General features: G+C 46.5%; 1 protein-coding gene across 2 annotated transcripts in view; it reads left to right on the top strand.

The window, feature by feature from the left end:
* LOC140388764 (secretin receptor-like) overlaps nucleotides 1–16,274 on the top strand; it is an 84,102-nt gene extending 67,828 nt beyond the window's left edge. The window contains exons 11-14 of one of the 2 annotated variants that reach the window (XM_072473167.1): nucleotides 1,901–1,992; nucleotides 10,005–10,143; nucleotides 15,249–15,290; nucleotides 15,412–16,274. In XM_072473167.1, coding sequence (XP_072329268.1) covers nucleotides 1,901–1,992; nucleotides 10,005–10,143; nucleotides 15,249–15,290; nucleotides 15,412–15,513 — 375 coding nt within the window. In that variant the 3' untranslated portion in view covers nucleotides 15,514–16,274. The remainder of the gene's footprint in view (nucleotides 1–1,900; nucleotides 1,993–10,004; nucleotides 10,144–15,248; nucleotides 15,291–15,411) is intronic. The other variant, XM_072473168.1, reaches the window with a different exon arrangement.
* Nucleotides 16,275–18,609: the final 2,335 nt, after the last annotated feature.

Raw genomic sequence — 18,609 nt, 5'->3', positions numbered from 1 at the left:
ATCCGTCCGGCGCGGGCCTAGCCCCTTAAGGTTGGGGCTCGGCCCTCAAAGATGCGGAGCATTCCGCACCATTGGGGCGGCGCGATGCCCGACTGATTTGCGCCATTTTGGGCTCCAGTCGGCGGACATCGCGCCGATACCGGAGAATTTCGCCAATGGCTAGGAGGGATTTGGAGCACATTATTAAAAAAAAAATCATCCTCAAAATAATTGTCAATGCCCTGTATATAATCTCATATTGATGTTGCCGCTAGTTGGAAGCATGCTAATTTGACAGCCATTTCAATTCATTGGAATACTCATTTAATTACATCATGGCCTCCTTTTTTGTTCATTTTCATATATTTAAAATTATTTAAAAGTATTTATTTTTGATGACAATGTTTAATAGGATGTGAAAGTCACGATCACGCAATAGTTTCTGCCCAGTTCATAGAATCCTATTGTACAGAATGAGACCATTGGGCATCATTACAGGGCGGCACGGTGGCACAATGGTTAGCACAGTTGCCTCACAGCTCCAGGGTCCTGGGTTCGATTCCAACCTCGGGTGATGGTGTGGAGTTTGCATTTTCTCCCCGTGTCTGCGTAGGTTTCCTCCGGGTTCTCCGGTTTCCTCCCACAGTCCAAAGATGTGCAGGTTAGGTGGATTGGCCATGTAAAATTGGCCCTAGGTGGAGTTACGGAAATAGTGTGGGGTTTGGGCCTAGGTAGGATGCTCGATGGGCCAAATGGTCTTTTTCTGAACTGGAGGGATTCTATGACTGGTGTCAGGATACCAAGTGGTGACTGCATGATTCGCATGTATGGTTGCTTCGCAGCTGGTCATTAAGGGAATGCAATCTTTTTATGGATCTCAGTGTTGTCATGCGGCACCCAATAAGTGGTGTGTATAACCTGTGAAACCCTGCACCATAGGGAAACCTGCAATCCTCATGAAACAATGTGATTTTTCCACCTGCTGAAATTAAGTGAACTTAGGGACAGACAGTGAGAGATATTGCAAATATATCTCTCCAAACTGGAAGGGACCACCATAAAGTTTATGATCACTATCACCTCCAGAGTCACTGACAATGAGGTCCATATCCTTCTCTGAAGTTGCACTTCAGGCTGTATCAGGTGGTAGATTTCAGGGAAGATACTCTTGATGAAGGCTAGATATTGCACATACATTTCTTTCTTAAGATTTAGGTAGGAAGCCTGCTCCCTAAACACATGAGGCAGATATGCCCACTTACTGAGAATCCTGAACCCACCCCTCCTCCTTCCTCTTCCACCAATGTGTCCTGCTCTCGTTGTATTTCAGCATACTCATATCTGGCAGCAACTGGTTTGCGATCTTGAAGTCAAGATCAACTACCACACTACACCCTGTGGAGGTTAGCAATTTGAACTCAAAAGCTTCTGCAATCATAGGAAAGCCAGTTGAAATGAATCATCAAATAAACTAAAGTAATGGTGATCTTTTAAATAGCACTGACGGGAGCTCTTTCCTTCTGATGAACACCTATACAGCTGTGTACAATTAAGAGACAGTGTTCGGTGGAGCATTGAGCTCCAAAGTGGCAGTGTTGACATCAAATCAGGGTTACGAGCTGGTTAACATCATTACTTGCCATTCTGCAAACCTTTTGTGGATGTTTACTATGCACAATTATGCCCTCACCAATATGGCGTCCAGTAAGACTCACATCAGAAGTATTCATGCTCACTGCAGACACCATTTTGATCCTCTAAGGCCACATGCAGCACCCAAGGACTATGTGCTTTGCTTCTAACCTTTGAGCCATATGTGCTTATTTGTAAATCTCAGGATACCACATGCTTTTGAATCGGCTTTATCAACTTGTCCTGCAACCTTAAAAAATTCAAACATTTGCTTTTATTCATTTCACAGATCAACTTTTTTCTCTTTCTACGGATCATGAGGATATTAATAAAAAATCTAAAGACACCTGATGCTATGAGGAATGATTTAAACCAGTACAGGTGAGTCACTACAGCCACCAGCTTCTTTCATACAAAGCCATGCAAATACAACTCTGGGTATCGAAACATCGTTTGGCACTTCAGCCACCAATTTAAATATTCACTCCCTCCATCTCCAGCACTTGTGCACCGTAAACAAAATGCACCACGGCAACTTGGCAAAGCTCTTTAGACTGCACCTTCTAAACCTGCAATCTTTAACACCAAGAAGAATAAGGGCAGCAGAGGCATGGGAACACCATTATCGGCAAGTTTCTCACCAAATCACACACCATCCTGACTTGAGAATATACCATCAGTTGTTTGGTCAAAATCCTGGAACTCACCGTGGGTGTACCTAGACCTCATGGACTGCTCCAGTTCAAGAGGATAGCTCACACTCCCCTTTCAATAGCAATTAGGGATGGGCAATAAATGTTGACCTTGCCAGTGGCGGCAACATTCCATGACCAAATGTTTTTAAAGTACTCCTCAACAGTGCTGCAAAATCCAAACCCCAGCTCGGCAAATCAAACTCCAGGTACCTCCTAACCTAGCATATCTTCCCCGCCACCCTGATCTGTGTCCTGCTCTTTAAACTGATGAGGTCAAAAACTAAATGCATGCAAAAAACATAAAATAATAATGAAAACAATGATACCAGGGCAGAGAGTCTTTAATTATGATGAGAGACAAAATAAACTGGGTTTTGTTCCATTAAACCACAATTACCCTATTTTAAAGGGAGGTTTTCAAAATTTACAAAAGCCATGCACGTCAGCTATATGAGCCGGAAAAGCAGCCGTTTCAAGATAGACTTTCCAACTTGGAGTGAGAAATTTCTAAGTTGGACAGTTGCTGGTTAAGAGACTGCAAGAAAGCAATGATAATTACCAAAGTTACCCATATGGATGACTTTTATAGTGACTTCAGCAATTTAAAGGGCTGAAAATTCAGCGTAAGAAAAGACGAGAGGACAGTATGAAATAAAGCTTTCATTTTAAAAAAATTTGTTCATGGGACTTAGACATCGCAGACAGTGCCAGTATTTATTGCCCAACCCTAATTGCCCTTGAAGGGGCAGTTAAGGGTCAACAACATCGCTGTGGGCCTGGAGTCACATGTAGGCCAGACCAGGTAAGGACAGATTTCCGTCCTGAAAGGCATTAGTGACACAGATGGGTTTTTATGACAATCAACAATGGTTTCATGGTTATCATTAGAATTTTTTAAATTCCAGATATTTTATTGAATTCAATTTTCACAATATGCAGTGGCAGGATTTGAACCTGGATCCCCAGAGCATTACTCCAGGCCTCTGGTTTACTAATCCAGTGACAATACGACTACACCACCGCCTCCCCCTCATAACATCATTGGAAAATACAAATAATATAGGGATTAGTGCAAAATCTATTCAGTTAGTGTTAACACTCAGGAGGGAACTGGTACTTTAATGGTGATTGGTGAATGCTAGGATCAAGACTTTTTTGAATTCTAACCAGCAGATCGTCCATGATGTTGCTCATATTGAATTGCATTTAAACATTAAAAAGAATAGAAGAGTGATTAATGGATTTAGATGCACAAATATTTAAAAGTGGGGTCACAAGTTAGGAAAACTGTGACTATCTAAATGGTATAGGGTTACTGTTTAATGGTTTTTAAAGGCTGCAGATGGGTAGAGCAGCCAAAGGAGCCCCATCCCAGGGAAGACCCCCGACTTGAGCTCCTCCAGCCCAGCACAAGCCTCCTTTACTCCGACCTCCCATAAAGGACCCCCCTCGGCATCCTGGCATCAATTGTTGAGCGGGTACTCAGCACCTTGCCAGGTTGGCATTGCCAAGGGGGGGACCTGAAGGCAGAATAGGGGGTGGCTGAAGGGAGGGCCTGGGGTGGAGGGAGAATAAATGCGGTGGCCTGTGAGACGAAATGGGGAGGTGGGGGGAGTTCTGAGGAGGGCCTTACCAGCGATTAGTGTGGGATGGTGCCCCTCCTGCAAGCCGGGGCACGAGGAGCTGCAACAGCTAATGGAGATTGACGCGCCCTTTAAAAATGGCCCTCTTATCTCACAGATGTGGGACCTATCCGAATGATTATGGCCTGCCCCTTTCAGTCTCAGCACAGATACCATAGAATGGCATGGAAAATCTTATTTGTAAAAAATATTTTTCCATTTGCCATGGAATTTCACATGGGGCTCTTCATGCCAGCACACCAGTCCTGGGGCGGGATTCTCCCGAATCCCCCGATGGCCCGACGGCGGCGTAAAAAAAATGGCACGAACCACTCCGGCATTGGGCCAACCGGAACTTGCGGAATCCTCCGCACTTCCGGGCGCTAGGCCGACCCCGGAGGTGTTGGCACCGTGCCAACCAGCGCCGAAGGGCCGGTGTGAGTTAGCGCATGCGCAGAACCGCCGGCGTGGTTCCGCGCATGCACAGACCGGCCGATGTATTCAGCCGCATGCGTAGGGGGGTGTCTTCTCCTCGCCGGCCATGGCGGAGCCCTACAGAGGCCGGCGTGGAAGGAAGGAGTGCCCCCACGGCACAGGCCCGCCCGCAGATCGGTGGGCCCCGATCGCGGGCCAGGCCACTGTGGGGAGCCCCCCCCGGGGCCGGATCCACCTCCCCCCCTCCCCCTGAGGACCGCACCAGCCGGCCTTCCAGCTAGGTCCCGCCATGTGGGACCATGTCCAATTCACGCCAGCGGGACTGGCCAGAAACCGACGGGTGCTCAGCCCCCGGGGATTCCCCGGGGGGTCGGAGAATCCTGGCCCAGATCCTCCACTGGGGGGGGCGCACTCAGACTCTCAAATGGAGAATCCCTGCCATGAAGTCAAAGTGACCTATTTCTCCGTAACATTCCTGTTATAACTCGTACGAGACCTACAGGGTTGGAGTAATCAGTTTCCCTGTGAGTCTTGCAAAGTACGAGCTCCCCCCCGCCGCTAAGGGGGCGGGGAGCCCGAGGGTATTCATGATTGAGTTCTACATAAAGTCAGCAAGGTATGGATCTTATCGAGCAGACTTGGCTGGGACTTGATGTATATTGTAAATATAATTGCTTTGCAACAAATAGTTTTCTTTTACCAACTCAAATTGGACTCATTTGTGCCCTACAAAACTGGCGACAAGAATAAAACTGGACTATTGTTGAAGCTGCTGCACCATTGGACGAGCAGCCACCTTTTAATTGCTGGACCAAGGTTGGAGTAATTTTCTTCCTATCACGAAAATGCCTTGATTTGGAAGATTAGATGTGCTCAATGCGAGCATCGAGGATTGGACACAGTACACAGAACATATGCGTTACATTTTCCAAGCGAACAGGTGATAATTGACAGACTGCTGACTGCCAGTGGAACTCATACTTATGGAGTGATGAAGAGCTTTAAATGTCCCACAATTCCAGATACTAAGGGTGAACCACTCCGGCGTCGGGCCGCCCCAAATGCACAGGAGTGGTTTGCGCCGCGCCGGCCGGCAGGGAAAGGGCGTAGCGCCATGCCAACCGGTGCCGAAGGGCCTCCGTGGCCGCCGCGAGTTGGCGCATGCTCGGGAGCGTCAGTGTGTGCTGGCGTCATCCCAGCGCATGCGCAGGGGGGGTTCATCTCCACGTCAGCCATCGCGCAGGACCACAGCGGCCGACGCAGAAGAATAGAGTGCCCCCACGGCACAGGTCCGCCCGCAGATCGGTGGGCCCCGATCGTGGGCCATGCCACCATGGGGGCACCTCCCGGGGCCAGATCCACACCCCGCCCCCCGAGGACCCCGGAGGCCGCCCGCGCATCCAGGTCCGAAAACGGGCGGCCACTCGACCCATCGCGGGCCGGAGAATCGCTGGGGGGGGGGCCGCTGCTAGCGGCCGCCGATTGGCGCGGCGCGATTCCCGCCCCCGCCAAACCCCCAGTGCCGGAGAATTCAGCAGCTGGCGGGGGCGGGATTCATGCCGTCCCCCGGCGATTCTCTGACCCGGCGGGGGGTCGGAGAATCCCGCCTAAGACTTTTTATGAATTGATAGCCCGAGTAGCTCAACACTTTAACCCTAAATCATCCATTGTAGTGCAGAGATACCGTTTTAGCACGACAGAAAAGACTCCGGGAGAGTGCGTAACTGGGTTTCTGACAAGGCTACAAAAACTGGCCGAATATTGAGATACAGAACTTCTCTTTCTGAAATGCTGCGAGACTGCATGGTCTGTGGCATCAATAACATGGCTATCCAAAGGAAGTTCTATCTGAACCGTCCCAAGACCTACAGCGCACCGTCCAAATTTTGCTTTCCTGCGAAAGCGCTGAAAGGCATGAAAGTGATCCAGGGGATGGTGGTAAACACCCTGGGGTGTGGCCCCTCCAGGCGAGTGGTCCCCCCAGTCCCCCAAGACTGAAACCCCGCCCTGGATCAATTACTTTAGAGGCCACGTCTTTCTTGGGACTGGTGAACTATTATGGAAAGTTCATCCCTGGCCTCACAACCATGTTGGCCCCACTACACCTCCTCTTAAAAAGAACCAGGAATGGACATGGAAATAGCAATAGGAAGAAGCAGTCATACAGGTAAAAAAAACAATTGACTTCCTCGGGCTTGTTGACACATTATAATCCTGCCAAACAACTAATAGTCACATGTGACACTTCACCATGCAGCATTGCGCTGTTTTAACACATCACATGGAAGATGACAGAGTGAGGCTGTTTACTTTCACCTCCCAGACACTGGCAAATTGAGAAAGCGGCTCTGGAAGTTGGCGACACCGTGAAGAAATTCGATCAGTATGTGTACGGTCGATGGTTCACCATCATCACAGACCACAAGCCGTTGCTGTGTCATTTTAAAGGAGACAAAGCAATTCCACCCGTCACCTTGGCCAGGATACAGCGTTGGGCCCTCCTACTGGCTGCCTATGAGGACTCACTTGAACATCACCCAGGTACCCAGGTCACAAACACGAATGCTTTAGCCACCTGCCTTTGTTGACTCACCTTCCTTCTCCTCCCAGGCTGACGAGATCATGGCCATGCTCAGCTTTATGGATTTGTTGCCTGTTACAGTATCCCAAATGGGTGAGTGAACACAAACCGACCCGGTCCTTTCGAAAGTTCAACACAATGTCCTGTATGGGGGTCAGCATAAAACAGTGCCAAATGAGTTACAGGCATTCTCGATAAACATGTCCAAGTTTAGTGTAGAAGCCAGCATCCTTTTGTGGTGGATGCATGTCATCATCCCGGGTAAAGGCCAAATCCCGAAGGACCTGTACAACGGACACCAGGGTATGTCCAAAATGAAAATGCTCGCCCGCAGCTACGTTCGGTGGCTGGGCCTGGATGCAAAGGTAAAAGGGTAGTCCAGCTGTGTGGCGCTTGTCAGGAACAACAGAAGCTTCCACCAGTCACGCCCCTTCGCCCATGGGAATGACCGGGGCAATGGTGGGTGCAGTTACACATGACTTTGCCGGCCACTTTCAAGGCTTGATATTCTTATTCGTGATCGAGGCGACCAATGAAAAACTGCGCCTGTCTTTCAGTATGCACGGTATCCCAGAGTTGTTGGTTACCAATAATAGAACGACCTTCACTAATGAGGAATTCATAGGATTCATGAAGGCAGACGAGGTACGGCACAACTGTGCGAGGGTTGAAAAAGCATACTTCAGGATCAATGGACACAAGACTGGTAAGAATCTTGTTCTGCTATCGGACCACTTTGCATGCTGCGACTGGGGGAGCACCGTATGAATTGTTGATGAGCCGGATGCTTTGAACTCATCTTAGTCTGGCTTTTCCTGAGATTGATGGGAAGGTACACCACAGCCAGGAGCCGCAAGTGCATTGCCCAGTTAACAAAAGCCGCCCAGACTGCTTGTACCAAGAGACAAAGTCTATGTTTGCAACTTTGCAGACGTTGCCCAGTGGATCTCTGGAACAATCGTCCACCAGACAGGGGCAGTATCTTTTCAAGTTCAGGCAAAGGCTCATGTCATAATAAAACACATCGATTGCAACCGGTCCAGGAGACGCCGCTTACAGAAAATTCCTCGGGAGAGGAAAATTTCAGCCAAATCAAATCCTATGCCAGCAGAGGCTAGAGCACTGCCCCATGAGGGTCAAGGCGCCAAAATGAGTGCGGTCAGAGATACGTCTTCCGACATGGAGACCCAGGAGTCAGAAGTCTCCAATGTGGGGCAAGCAATGCAGCTGCCTCAGACAGTGCATCCACCATGGCGTTCCGAACGGACGTTGTGTTCGCCGTCCAGATATATGCCGTCTGATCCAGCCCCGTAAGTGCAGGAAGCGCAGCCACGAGCGAAGAGAGTCTGGCGTCCTCCTACTCCGCAGTCGTCAGAAGAGTCTTCGGACTTTGGGGGCGCAGGGATGTTATAACCCACCCGAGACTTACGGGGTTAGAGTTATCAGTCTCCGTGTGAGTCTCGCCGAATACAAAGTGGTCGGGGAGCCCGAGGAAATTCATGATTGAGTTCGATATAAAGTTGGCTGGGTATGCAACCGACATAGCAGACCTGGCTGGGATCTAATATATATTGTAAATATAATTGCTTTGCACTAAATATAGTATTCTTTACCAGCTTGATTCGGACTTGTTTATGGCCTGCAAAAGTTCCCATTTCAATCCATGTCTATTGGTAAATAATAATCCAGTTTAGAAAGAAAAGCGGGAACAGGAATGTCACCTCAATCTAAGGCACTTCTGAAAACTACAATTAGTCATTCATGTCCAAGTGTATACGGTGGCTCTATTCACAGAATGAAATGCAAATAAAGTTCAATAGAATGTACAGAGTGGGGAAATTTTAACCCCACCACCCAGTAATTAAGACAGCTGTACAAGATTTATTGCCCCATTCGCATTCAGTTTCCATTTACTGCCATCTTAACTGGGCCCTTTTGAAAGGTTGTTATGATTTCACCTGGCTTCGGGGGGAGTCTTTATCATATGTTAATCGGGGTCCTATGATGTACCTAGTACCCCTCATATATCCATGACTATCTGAGTAGTGCGCCCACCATGGCACTCTTCTCAAGACAGCTTTGCAGCAAAGAAGAGAAGGCCCTGAAGGAAACGTAGAAACTTTAATAAACGAAACCAGGAAAATATTGGAGTGTAACTTGAGCTCCACAAGTAAATTTTGGGCCTTTGCTCAGCTTCTTCTCACTGTTCCCCAGGACTTACCGTTTTTAAAAAATTTAGAGTACCCAATTCATTATTCCCAATTAAGGGGCAATTTAGCGTGGCCAATCCGCCTAGCCTGCACATCTTTGGGTTGTGGGCGAAACCCACGCAAACACGGGGGGAGTGTGCAAACTCCACACAGACAGTGACCCAGAGCCGGGATCGGACCTGGGACCTCAGCGTCGTGAGGCAGCAGTGCTATCCCCTGCCCCACCATGCTGCCCTCCCCAGGACTTACCTACAAGCAGCCTCCAGAGCTCATGATTTTGATCTGTCCAAAACTAGCCAGTTCTCTCTTTTCATCTGTTTCAGGCTTGCTATGGGCTAGTAGACTGTAAGTAAGGCCCAGTTGTTAAAATCAGACAAAATCCAAGGGGTTGCAGGTGGGGGGATATCAACTCATCCCAGCTTCCCAGCCAACAGTGAATCATGGAATCATAGAATTTCCAGTGCAGAAAAAGGCCATTTGGCCCATCGAGTCTGCACCAGCCCCTGGAAAGAGCACCCTACCCAAGCCCATACCTCCACCCTATCTCCGTAACCCCCTCCAACCCTTTCGGATACTAAGGGCAATTTAGCATGGCCAATCCACCTAACCTGCACATTTTTGGACTGTGGGAGGAACCCGGAGCACCCGGAGGAAACCCACGCAGGCACGGGGAGAATGTGCAGACTCCGCACAGACAGTGACCCAGCGAGGATTCAAACATGGGACCCTGGAGCTGTGAAGCAACTGTGCTAACCACTGTGTTACCGTGCTGCCCGGTCTACTGAAGATTGTAAGGGTAAATATATTTTAAATTGTTCTGTGTGTCATATTTTATATTTTATATTTCTAGGAGGCTTGCAAAATCCACTCTGTTGTTAATCCCGTTGTTCGGAATCCACTATATTGTCTTCGTAATTATCCCGGAGAAAGAAAGCAACCTTTCTATGGACTTACGACTAGGCTTTGAAATTGCTCTTGGATCATTTCAGGTATTTATTTGAATAAACATTAAAGAACAAAGAAGAACAAAGAACAAAGAAAAGTACAGCACAGGAACAGGTCCTTCGGCCCTCCAAGCCTGTGTCGATCATGATGCCCAAACTAAAAAAAAAACCTTCTGCCCTTACTCGGTCCGTATCCCTCTATTCCCTCCCTATTCATATACGCATCCAGATGCCTCTTAAATGTTGCTAATGTGCCTGCTTCCACCACATACTCTGGCAGCGCGTTCCAGGCACCCACCACTCCCTGTGTGAAAAATGGAGCCCGCACATCTCCCTTAAACTATCCCCCTCTCACCTTGAACCTGTGCCCCCTTGTAATTGGCACTTCCACCCTTGGAAAAAGCCTCTGAGTATCCACCCTGTCTATGCCTCTCATAATTTTGTAGACATCTATCAGGTCTACCCTCAGCCTCTGTCTTTCCAGTGAAAACAATCCTAGTTTATTCAACCTCTCCTCATAACCAACACCCTCAAGACCAGGCAATACCCTAGTGAATCTTTGCACTCTCTCCAAAGCTTCCACATCCTTCTGATAATGTGGTGACCAGAACTGCATGCAATACTCCAAATGCGGCCTAACCAAGGTTTTTTTACAGCTGCAACATTATTTCCCAACTCCTGTACATAATGCCCTGTCTGATGAAGGCAAGCATGCCTTCTTAACACCTCGGCCACCTGTGTTGCCACTTTTAGGGAACTGTGGACCTGCACGCCCAGATCCCTCTGTATGTTAATGTTCCTAAGGGTTCTGTCATTTACAATATAATTCATATCTAGTCTGATCCTCCAAAATGCATCACCTTGCATTTGTCTGGATTAAACTCCATCTGCCATTTCTGTGCCCAAGTCACCAATCTATCTATATCCTGTTGTATCCTCTGACAATCCTTGGCACTATCAGCAACTCCGCCAATCTTCGCATTATCCGTAAACTTACTAATCAGACCACCCACATTTTCCTCCAGATCATTTATATATACTACAAACAACAGTGGACCCAGCACTGATCCCTGGGGAACACCACTAACTACAGATCTTCATTCTGAAAAACACCCTTCCACCGCTACTCTCTGTCCTCTATAACCAAGCCAGTTCTGTATCCATCTAGCCAGCCTACCCCAAATCCCATGTGATTTTAGTTTTTGTACCAGTCTGCCATGTGGGACCTTGCTAAATGCCTTACTAAAGTCCATATAAGCTACATCCACAACCCTTCCCTCATCAATTTTCTTTGTCACCTCTTCAAGAAACTCAATCAAGCTGGTGAGATATGATCTTCCCCATACAAAACCATGCTGCCTGTCACTAACTAGTCCATTTTCTTCCAAATGTGCACACATCCTGTCCCTCAGTATCTTTTCCAAAAGCTTCCCCACCACTGATGTCAGGCTCACCAGTCTATAATTTGCTGGATTATCCCTGCTTCCTTTCTGAAACAACGGAACAACATTGGCTATTCTCCAGCCCTCTGGAACCTTGCCTGTGGTCAAAGAGGATGTGAAGATAATTGTTAAGGCCCTAGCTATTTCTCCCATTGCCTCCCGCAGTAACCTGGGATAGATCCTATCCGGCCCCAGGGGCTTGTCCATCTTAATGCAACACTTCCTCTTTTGATATATTGACATTCTCAAGATCATTCACACACCTATCCCTGACCTCAATATCCGTCATGTCCTTCTCCCTGGTGAATACCGACACAAAGTACTCATTAAGGATTTCACCCACTTCTTGTGGTTTCATGCATAACTTCCCTCCATTGTCCTTGAGTGGGCCTATTCTTTCTCTTGCTGCCCTCTTGTTCCTAATATATGTATAAAAAGCCTTGGAATTCTCCTTGACCATGTTTTCTAAAGACACTTCATGGCTCCTTTTAGCCCTCCTAATTCCACGTTTAAGTTCCTTCCTACTTTCACTGTATTTCTCAAGGGCTTCGTCAGTTTTTAGATGCCTATACCTATTGTATGCTTCCTTTTTCCTTTCGACTAAGCTTGCAATTTCCCTTGTTATCCATGGTTCCCGAATCCTGCCATTTCTTTCCTTCATTTTTGCAGGGACATATCTGTCCTGCACTTCAATCAACTGGCCTTTACAGCCTCCCACATGTCAAACATGGATATGCCTTCAAATAGCCACTCCCAATCCACATCCCCCAGTTCCTGTCTAATTTGGATGTAATTGGCCCTCACCCAATTAAGCACCCTCACCCACGGGCTACTCTTTTCCTGATCCATGACTACTCGGAATCTTATGGAATTATGGTCGCTAAGCCCAAAATGCTCCCCCACTGAAACATCAGTTATCTGGCCTGGCTCATTCCCCAATACCAAGTCTAGTATGGCCCCCTCCCTGGTTGGATTGTCAACGTACTGTATCAAAAAGCCCTCCTGGACACATCTAACAAATTGCTCTTCATCCGAGCCCCTGGCTATAAGGGATTCCCAGTCAATATGGTTGAAATTAAAATCACCCATTACAACTATCCTGCTTTTTTCACACCTTTTCAGTATCTGACTACACAATTGGTCCCCTGTCTCCTGCGGGCTGTTTGGAGGTTTATAGTACACGCCCAACATTGTGATTTCACCCTTCTTATTCCTCAGCTCCAGCCATAATACCTCACAACAAGATCCCTCCAATGTGTCCCTCAAGACAGCTGTGATCTGCTTCCTAATCACCAATGTAACTCTCCGACCTCTTTATTTTCCCCTCCTGTCCCATCTAAAACAACAATATCCCGGTATGTTAAGCTGCCAGTCCTGTCCTTTCTTTAACCATGTCTCCCATAATTGCAATTACATCATAGTTCCATGCAGTCATCCATGCTCTCAGTTCATCTGCCTTATCTATTATACTTCTTAAGCAAATGCACTCCAGACCTATAGTCCCGTTGAATCCGGCGGCTTCCCTCTGGCTGCTCTTACTGTGTACTATGTTTATCTCAGTCTCACTTTTTTCTCCAGTGTCTACACTTACTGGTCTCCTGTTCCAGTTCCCACCGCTCTGCCACATTAGTTTGAAACCTCCTGAACAGCACTAGCAAACCTCCTGCCCAGGATATTGGTGCCCCTCCAGTTCAGGTGCAACCATTCTTCTTGTGCAGGTCCCAATTCCCCAGAAAACATCCCAGTGATTCATATATCTAAAGCCCTCCCTCCTACACCAGCTCTTTAGCCACATGTTCAACTGTGCTATCTCCCTGTTCCAAGTTTCACCAGCACGTGGCATGGGGAGTAATCCTGAGATTACACCCTCGACCTAACTCACTGAATTGTCTTTGCAGGTCCTCTTTCCTCTTCCTGCCTATGTCATTGGTACCAATATGGACAATGACATCTGTCTGTTTACCCTCCTGTTTCAGGATACCATGTAGATGTTTAGAGACATCCAGGACCCTGGTACCAGGGAGGCAACACACCATCCTAGAGTCCCGTTTGCGGCCCCAGAAATACCTGCATGTGCTCCTGACTATCGAGTCTTCTACTACTATGACTCGCTTGGATATAGCCCAACCCTGCTCTACAGCAGAACCAGTTGTGGTTCCGCAGGCCTGGCTACTGCTGGTATGTTCCCCTGAGAGGCTATCCCCCCAACAGTATACAAAACGGTATATCGATGTAGAAATCTACCCTGTTAACCACAGGGTAGTCTCGTATACACTTCAACTCAGTAGAAATTTGCACTACACGTCTCGGATGCATAATGAAATCTTTATTGTGTCTATTGATTATAATTGAGAGTTTGAAATCTTCTTGTGATTACAAATCAAATTTTCTCTAGAAAGCCCCTGCAGAAGGTTTTAAGAGCTATAATTAAACTTAGTAGCTTACAAACAAATTTTACTTTCAAAATACAGTAATGTTTTCTTGCTCAAAGCAAAACAGCTTGCCCAGACTTAAAGTTAGAGTGGAAATATGAAAATACAAAATAAGATAGTAGATAGTCACGCGTATAGTATAGAGTGATCCCGGAATGGAAAATGGCTGCCCAGACCTCTATCTTTAAGGAAAATGTTATCAATCTGAATCCATCTGTTCCTACCCTTGTAAAGTGCTGATTAGCTTGGATGAGTCTCAAATGCATTTGATTGGATGGTTAGTTGTCAATCATCAATGTTCAACATAGATATGACTATGTTGCATCTTTGGGTGTTTTCTGTGTGTTGGAATGTAAACTTACACTGATTATCAGGTCTGGTATTTGCTGACTGCTATACTAGTCACATTTTGAACAACGGTAGATTCATGTTAACTGTGGTGCTCATTTTGACCTTCAGTAGAAATTGTTGCATTTGCTTCTGGTTAGGCTGCAAATGTTACAAATGAATTCTGTATACTTTGCAGATTTCTCTGTAAGCTATGTGGTTTTTAAAAATTGTAATGGAATTGATTCAACTCTGTGGTTTAGGACAGAAACCATTTTAAACTGGGTTTTAAACTGGGTTGTATTTAAAACAAAATGGCTAAATCAATGATCCTTTTACCTATCAGAAATAGCTGGTTTCCTTCAATCCACTTGAGAGAGGAATAGCCAGAGGAGGCTCTTGCCTTATCAGCTTGCCTCTCCCACCGGTCACCCATCTACCTGTCTGAACCTGTGGTGTGACCACCTCCCTGAAGCTAGTGTCTATCACACTCTCTACCCTGCTGTATGCTCTGCAATGTGTCCAGCTGCTGCTCTAACCAAACTACGCAGTCTGTGAGGAGATGCAGCTGGTCACATTTCCCACAGACATAGTCATCAGGGATGCTAGAAAGCTCCCTGATCTCCCACATCTGGCAGGAGGAGCAGAATTATTTAAAAAAATTATTGTATCAGTCAGTAAAAATATCACTAATGTGAGTAATGTTCTGTATGAATTATATTTGAATAATTTTCTGAGTATGTGTTGATGGTTTTCCATTATGCATTAGTAGTTAGTGAGGTTGTCTGCTATTGGTGCTACTAGAAAACTTACCCCACATGTTCAGTAGTATTGTGTCTTGTAAATTAAGGTTATTTTAATTGAGACATGATAAGTCCTGTAGAGGATAATGCTACATCAATATAAATGTGTTCTTTATACCATTAATGAGGTGCTTTTTAACCTACAGGGATTGGTCGTCGCAATACTTTATTGTTTCCTTAATGGTGAAGTAAGTTTTTGACTGATTAATTCTGATTTACATACCACACACCATCAAACAAACCTTTCTTCCATAGTCATAGACATCATTTTATTTTTATATCAATAAAATAAAATTGTTCTCCACTTAGGTTCGAGTTGAAATCAAGAGAAAATGGAGACGAAGGAAAGGCAACCAACACAATTCCATAATCAGTAATGGGTGGATGGTGGAACACAGGTATATTTACTGACCAGGCCCAGACCCAAGGAACCATGGGAATTTGCGTATCACTTATGAAGGATCAGATGCTGTTCAAAGGATCACATGAAATACTGTGCTTCAAATGCCTTTCCAAAAGAATATGAAAACAGATCTATTTACCCATGAACAATCTTTCAGAGATATTGCTGCTATTGATAGGCCAGATGTTACTGACCCATCAATTCTATTGAAAAGTATAATATTTTTTCAAAATGTGCCTGCCTGCCAAGCTTGTGTTTGCAATGTGCCCTTGCCATATACATAGAATACATAGAACATTACCGCGCAGTACAGGCCCTTTGGCCCTCAATGTTGCGCCATGGAGCATTATATTGATGAGATGGGAAGAAATTTATATATATGTGTAATATGCGAAGTTAATATGTGATTATATAACAAATGCATTTGATATTTAAGAATGTTCAATTCAACTTGGTACACCAATCAGCTTTGAATGAGCATCATTATTTATAGAATATCTATTTCTAGTGCTTGTCATCTTGTATAAATAATTCTTGAAATGTCTAAAATGAGTAAGAAAATGTAATTCTAAAATGCAAGTGATTATAGTACTTGTGAGTGTTCATGTCATTGTTGGAATTTTCCATTCTGCAGACTCAGGGCAGGATTTTCCCGCTGTGTGTTTTGCGGCGGCAGAAGTGACCTGGCATTGGCCGGCGTGGGATCTTCCAGTGCCACCAATGTCAATGGCTTTTCCCATGGCTCACACCCTCTGCTGCCGGGCGGGGGGGGGGGGGGGGGGGGGGGGGGGTTCAACATTGGTGGGACCAGAAGACCCTGTCAGCAGGAAGAGTCAGAACATTTCAGCCTAATTTTGGAACTTTCCACTCCGGGACCAAGTCCTGTGGCAGGCATGGGAAGTCAGAGGGACTCCTGCCACTGAGCTGAGCAACAGAGCAGCACATGAGATCGAGGAGTCCGCCCAACCTCTCACTAATGCAGTGACACCAACATGTGCATGCATTGAGGTCTCCATGGGAAGAATGGCGGACACCATGGAGAACCTAGTCCATCAGAATGCTCAGTTTCTGCCGGAGATGCGCACCGTTCTGCACTCCATTGCTGTAGCATGGGTGAGCATTTGTCGTGGCTATGCTAGAGGAGGATGGAACAACACAACCTCACTCTAATGCCTTTTTCCCTAGTCAAGGAGGATTCCTCGTATACCCAAAGGAAGGAGGAGCATGAGGCAGACACCCAAGGGGCCTTCTCTCTGGACCCTCCAATGGTGTCCTAGTGTTCCAAGTCCACTTTGTTTGTAATCAGCTCCAGTCTCTGGGACTGCTGAGGGTGAACCCGCCCCAAAGCAAAAGATCCAAAGAAATCTGAGACCCTCCAGGTCCTGGGCTTCCAGAGGACACTCGCCAAAATCATCAGAGACAAGAGGGCATAGTGGCAGCAGGTTGCTTCCACCTCTGCTGCAGACCTAGGGGAAGCACCCAGACATAATGGTAGCGTAAGTAAAATTAAGAAGTTCTCAGTACACTCTGTCAGCATTGATGTACAATAATTGTAAATAGTTCTTACACACTTGTAAATACATGATTAATTGTACTTTGGAAGTCTGCTGGGTTTTTATTGTTTCTGTTCGTGTGAAAGCCTCGGCGCTTCCACTATTTCAAGGGGCTAACTCAGGTTGTGTCTTGTCCCCCTGAATCATACCTGCACAAGTGTCTCAGCAGCAGGATAGTGTGTGTGTGTGTGTGTATTATTTTGAACATGCCCTAACACTTTCTACCCTGCCCTCCACCTTTCCCGAACAGCTTACCCGAACAGGTGACGGAATGTGGCGACTAGGGGCTTTTCACAGTAACATCATGCTTGTGACAATAAAAGATTATTATTATTAGCTGTAGCCCACACCCTCCCATCCCATCACCACTGCCCCCACCCGCACCCTGGTGTAATCTTTACCCTCCCATCACCGTTGAACCACCCCCCTTCCCCAAAACTGCAGACTAGCACCATCACTGTTTAATGCCATCCCTCTCTGACAAGCTTCCCCGATCTTTGTCGCTCACCTTTATCCTGCCTATCACAGGTCATGAACTGGTCATGACCGTCGGGACCTCCGGTTCACACTGTCAATTCGTTGCAACAGAAGGTGATTTTTTGAGTTGCATCGTATTCTCTGCCCCCTCCCACAATGAACAGTGCCACTGATGGGAGGGGACGATTCCGCCATAAATCATCGGCATGATTCCTGCTGGGTGGCTGGATGGCTGAACACATGTGATCTTTTGCTTTTTATATCATTAATTATACACCTGATAGGAACAGAGAAAATCTCACTGCAGGGCGGGCAGGAAGTCTCCAAACCCACCATTACCTCATGGGGTTGAAGGTCCGGCGGCATATTTGAAAGGCACCTGGACCGGAATGAAGAGCTTGTAGTATGATGAACGGTTGAGGACTCTGGGTCTGTACTCATTGGAGTTTAGAAGGATGAGGGGGAATTTTATTGAAACTTACAGGATGCTGAGAGGCCTCGATAGAGTGAACATGGAGAGGATGTTTCGCGAGTGGGAAAAACTAGAACCCAAGGGCACAGCCTCAAACTGAAGGGATGATCCCTTAGAACTGAGATGTGGAGGAATTCCTTCAGCCAGAGGGTGGTGAATCTGTGGAACTCTTTGCCGCAGAAGGCTGTGGAGGACAAATCAATGACTGATTTAAGACAGAGATAGATATGTTCTTGATTAATAAGGGGATCAGGGGTTATGGCTGTAGTGATCTGCATATCTGCATGTACACAAGGGGTTAATGTAAGTTCACTACAACTAAGTAATCACTAGAGGGAGCACTAGAGATGTATAAATAGGCAGAAGGAAGCCAGGATCACTCTCTTCACAGGAACAGCAGCTAGCGACAAGACATAGACAGAAAGCTCAGCACAGGTGTACTTCTTAATCAATCATGTTCATGTAACATCTAGTTAACGCTCTGGAGAGAGAACAAACTTACTCAATAAAGCATTTGCTTCAACTGGAAGACTACGAGCATTATTCGGACATAAGAAATAATATAATGGCAAGAAGGCAGGAGAATGGGGATGAGCAACATA

This window comes from Scyliorhinus torazame, chromosome 2, assembly GCF_047496885.1.
Source record: "Scyliorhinus torazame isolate Kashiwa2021f chromosome 2, sScyTor2.1, whole genome shotgun sequence".
Lineage (NCBI taxonomy): Eukaryota > Metazoa > Chordata > Chondrichthyes > Carcharhiniformes > Scyliorhinidae > Scyliorhinus > Scyliorhinus torazame.
This window is presented reverse-complemented; position numbering and strand designations above follow the sequence as displayed.